Below are 4,204 nucleotides of genomic sequence, written 5' to 3' on the forward strand. Positions count from 1 at the left end.
GGAAAAATAGTCAGTTCCGAATCGAATATACAAATAATATCTCTAGTGTAATCGAATCAAGAAAGGATTATCTTTACTCAAACCCTAGATGCGACCAAGGGAAAAGACGAGACAAGTAGGATCCCCCTTTCCTCCCCATGGAGACTTGCGGATGAGAAAGTTCAATCTTCAAGACTTCAATGGCTGATCAAGACCGCAACCAGTCAACAACAACTGTATCCACATGACCTTTCGCGACTTGTTCTTAAATTAATCTTCTTCTTCTACCAAGAGAGAGATTCTAGCCCTTTAAAATTCTTACACGACGGCTAAGGGAAATCCTGTCATCTTGTACAGAAAGAAAATCTTGCTGTACAGATCGAGCGCGTGCGCTCTGTGTTCCGTCTGATCCGTTTACCTTAACCTTTCGCGTTAAGCGCGAGAATAACCATAAGCAAAAGTGTCGATTCCGAGTCTCGATCTTTCAAAGATGTCGTACAAGATAAATGGCTGGTTTCCGAAAATGGAGCAGTCTTGAAAACGGGTCGATCATGGATTACATGCAAACACACTTCTTAACAATTATGCAACCAATAAACTAAACGGAAATCGTGATCAAGCAGATTATACATTTCTTCGCAACAGCTTTGTTTTCCGACGTTCATGTAATCTATCATTTTGCATATTTGTACATGTACATCTCTGATCAATCTTTTTTTTTTTTTTTTTTTTTGGTAAAAACATCTCTGATCAATCTTTCTGCTAATAACATTTAAAGAAATAATTGCGTGGCAATCTTTAATATAATGTAAGAATAACAGTCAATTATTGACAATAAAAAATTAAATTACAAATAATTATAAATTGTTGTAAGATTCATTTTTTCAAGAATTTATAGCTCATAATAAATTGTTATTATCACACTACCTCAACGACTGTTTTGCTAGTAAAATGGACAATTTATTGTGATGTGTCCGATTCTCTCTGCCCACCTTTTACCTCCGTCGTGGTCGCTGTCGTCGTCATCGTCCCATTATTCAAAGCCATCTCTGTCTCGGCCGCTTTTGCCTCCTCCCTGAACTTCTTGTAAATATCACTCCTGTAAAACTTCCTCGTCCTCAAGACCAAAATGAACGACGCGAACACGCCAAACAACGTTGCGAATGTGATTATGAGAAACGACAACTGATAACACTTGACCCCGGTGCACTCCAAGTCCTGGCCGGGTTGTCGGACATGCCCTAGTGCGGCCAATTGTTTCTTGGCTTCTTTATCGTACAAATGACCGGCTACTCTAACGTTGAGCAGATACCCTCCGATGGGGCTCGCCACAGAGCCAAAGTTGTAGAGGGTCGAATAGTACTTGAGCCCGAAGATTTCTGATATGATTGCGAAGAGCAGTGGCCACTGCGCGCCGAAGCAGAAACCGATGATGATGGATGCGAAGTAGAGGCCGTTCGGGACATCGAATGCAATCAGGAGGTGGCCAGCACATGAGATGAGGAGGATGATTGTGAGCACTAGCGTGCGTGGGAATTTGTACCGTGTCAGGAGGATCTCAGAGACGAAGCCAGCGACGACGCGTCCGAGGTAGTTCCATATGCTGACGAGGGAGACGAACGTGCTTGTGCTCTGTTTCTGGTAGCCAAGTGATTTCCCGATCTGGCCCAGGTTGTCGATGGCCGTCAACGTCCCTCCCAAGCCACAGATGGAGGCCAAGAAGAGGATGAACATATCTATGCTAAAGAGAGCTTGGAGTATGGTGTAATCTTCACCTCTGTGCGGTGGCCTGAACGCAGTTCTCCAGCAAGAGGGTTGCTTTTCCAGCTGTTCTCCGCCGTTCAACACAGCAGTAGGGGGTGCCGTCTCCAGGGGAGGTGGTGGCGGAGGGAGGGATGTTTCCAGGTTGGGCTTCTCCATGGTGATCTCGATCGGAGACGGGTCGTTTAGGGCTTCTCTCTTCTGTGCCCATTGTTTGTATTCCTCGATGAGGACGATAGCGATTGGCAGGAAGAGCAAGAAGAGGACGCCGGCAGCGGAGAGACCGTACTCGGGCCGCGTGAAGTTATTGAAGTGCTTCTCGATGACGATCATGATCATGAGGAAGGTGGCCAGGCCGAGGGAGATGTAGAGGAATTTGTAGAAGACCTTGACCTCGTTCGGCTGGCGGACCACTTTCATGACCCGGATGGTGCGGAGGAAGGCGAATGATACGGCAGCCGGCAGCCATCCGATGAGGAGGATCAAGGTCTTGGTGTCTTTGTAGTAGTAGAACGCATAAAATAGTTGCGTGATGATTGCGCCGCTCAGGCCGAGATAGCTGCCCAAAAAAAGTTTAGAGAAATTGAACGATTATTCGAAATTTTTCTTTTTTTCTTTTTTAATCAGTGAAAGAAACTTATTAGGCAATTCAGGGGACAGAAAGTTCTCAAATTTCTTTCATGACCAGGGTATGAGTTTAAATTTGTCTCTCCCTTTTTGGAAATAAGAAAATAATGCATATTGCATGATTCTACTGATCATGTGGTTGAGTATACGCAACAAGTTAGAAGATGCATGCAATCGAAACAAGAAAATTCACAACTTGAAACAAAGAGCAAAACTTCGCCGCATATATAAATCAAGACACGTCGAGTGAATTAATTTCAAAACTTGTAACTTGATTAGTTATCTTGCAAGATCAAGAACTGGTCTTCTCTCTTGACCAGCAGCTCGAAAGGAAATGTTGTTTACGTATCATTTTCACACATAAAAACCAGTTTTCGTAACTTGTGTTGGATTCACTCGTCCAATTATTGAGCTAATCGTGAATGAATGAAACAAACGTGAACCACCAAATCCATACGTAAGGCTATTAAAATTGTGTAAACCTACCCTTTCAGTATCCCCAGCACTACGCCCCGGCTCTCCGGGAAGTTCTGGACGCAGGTGACGAGCGCACCGGTGTTGGCGAACGTCTGCGAGTTGGCACCAATGCATATGTAGAGGCACATCTGCCACACATGCGGCTTTGCGATCCTCTTGGTCACGGCGAGCCAGATCATGAAGTAGCCGAAGAAGTTGAGGACCGCCCCCATGGAGAGCACCACCCACGGCGGCGTCACCTCGTTGATGAGACCTGAGAGGACACCGACGTTGCCGCCGAGGTCCTTGAAGAAGCTCAGCAGGTTGAGGGTGCTCTGGTCGTAGCCGAGCGAGTCCTTGATGTCCTCTGAGTAGAGCCCGAACATGTAGGTCGCCCCAGCAGCCGCCATGATCAGGAAGCTCGCAAACACCATGAACCACCGGCCCATAATGACCTTCACCGCCAGGTGCCTCACGTCCGAGAGGCCGGCGAGGCCTCCATGCCCTCGGGGGGATCCGGCGACCAACATTGTATGGTGTGTCTCGGTTCTCTCTCTCTCTCTCTCTCTCTCTTTCTCTGGGGTGGCAGCGAGGGTTAGAGAGAAGTTGCAAGGACGTTCTTGTTAATTACAAGACCAGTCATGTAGTGTTAGATATAGAATTTGATCTGAAAAAGTGTGACGAAATGCTTGCGCCTGCAATTTTGGAGAGCTGAGAGTGAGAGAGTGAGAGAGGTTGTGGGGAGGGACTGCGTTTCTACAAGGACTTTAGAGTTGACTTGTGGAAGATGAAAAGTGAGAAGTTTTAATGCATAGGAGATTTAAATAGAAAAGCAAATGCAAAGATTAGTCCAAAGGGTATGTAACCAAGAAAGTTGGACAGTGTCTCTTGATCCTATGCACTTGAAATTAATCACGGTCCCGATCTGATTGTCGTTTCTTTAGTAATAATAATCCGGCACGTGGCATTCATACATGATCGAAAAGGAAATAGGGTTTGTGCCGCATGCGAAGCCACGTGCGTCGAACCGGGTGCTGCATGTGGACTGACGAAGAGTTGGCAGATTTTACTATTGTTTCCTTCCGGATAAGCTCCTCCCGAGCATCTATTTATTTTCTTTTTTCCCTCATTTTATTTTGCTAAGATGATTCCGAGTCATTTCCCTTGTCAATTTCACCCTTTTCAAAATGATACAAAAAGAATACTCATTCGACTTATTACGGTATCGTGTCATTTCCCTTGTCAATTTCACCCTTTTCGAAATGATACAAAAAGAATACTCGTTCGACTTATTATGGTATCCCTAAATCTAACAAAGATCTTTAAATTGTGACACACTTTACTTTTTGCTCGTACTTTAATAGAAGAAAAGTCCATGGCT

At 45.1% G+C, this 4,204-nt stretch overlaps 1 protein-coding gene across 1 annotated transcript; it reads right to left on the reverse strand.

Annotated features, from left to right (window-relative positions):
• Positions 1-899: 899 nt before the first annotated feature.
• On the reverse strand, positions 900-3,427 carry LOC104455819 (protein NUCLEAR FUSION DEFECTIVE 4). Its single transcript, XM_039316761.1, has 2 exons — positions 2,854-3,427; positions 900-2,299 (listed from the first exon to the last, which is right to left on the reverse strand). Exons 1-2 carry the CDS (start codon positions 3,351-3,353, stop codon positions 940-942), a joined length of 1,860 nt encoding a protein of 619 aa, XP_039172695.1. The 5' UTR covers positions 3,354-3,427; the 3' UTR covers positions 900-939.
• Between the last annotated feature and the right edge of the window lie 777 nt (positions 3,428-4,204).

This window comes from Eucalyptus grandis, chromosome 7 (assembly GCF_016545825.1).
Source record: "Eucalyptus grandis isolate ANBG69807.140 chromosome 7, ASM1654582v1, whole genome shotgun sequence".
Classification (NCBI taxonomy): Eukaryota; Viridiplantae; Streptophyta; class Magnoliopsida; order Myrtales; family Myrtaceae; genus Eucalyptus; species Eucalyptus grandis.

Bases quoted from the DNA above. Each gene is read 5' to 3' on its own strand.
- LOC104455819 (XM_039316761.1), bottom strand. From the start codon at position 3,353: ATGTTGGTCGCCGGATCCCCCCGAGGGCATGGAGGCCTCGCCGGCCTC. The intron at 2,300-2,853 runs GTAGGTTTACAC...TTTTTTGGGCAG, and splicing joins GTGCTGGGGATACTGAAAGG to CTATCTCGGCCTGAGCGGCG.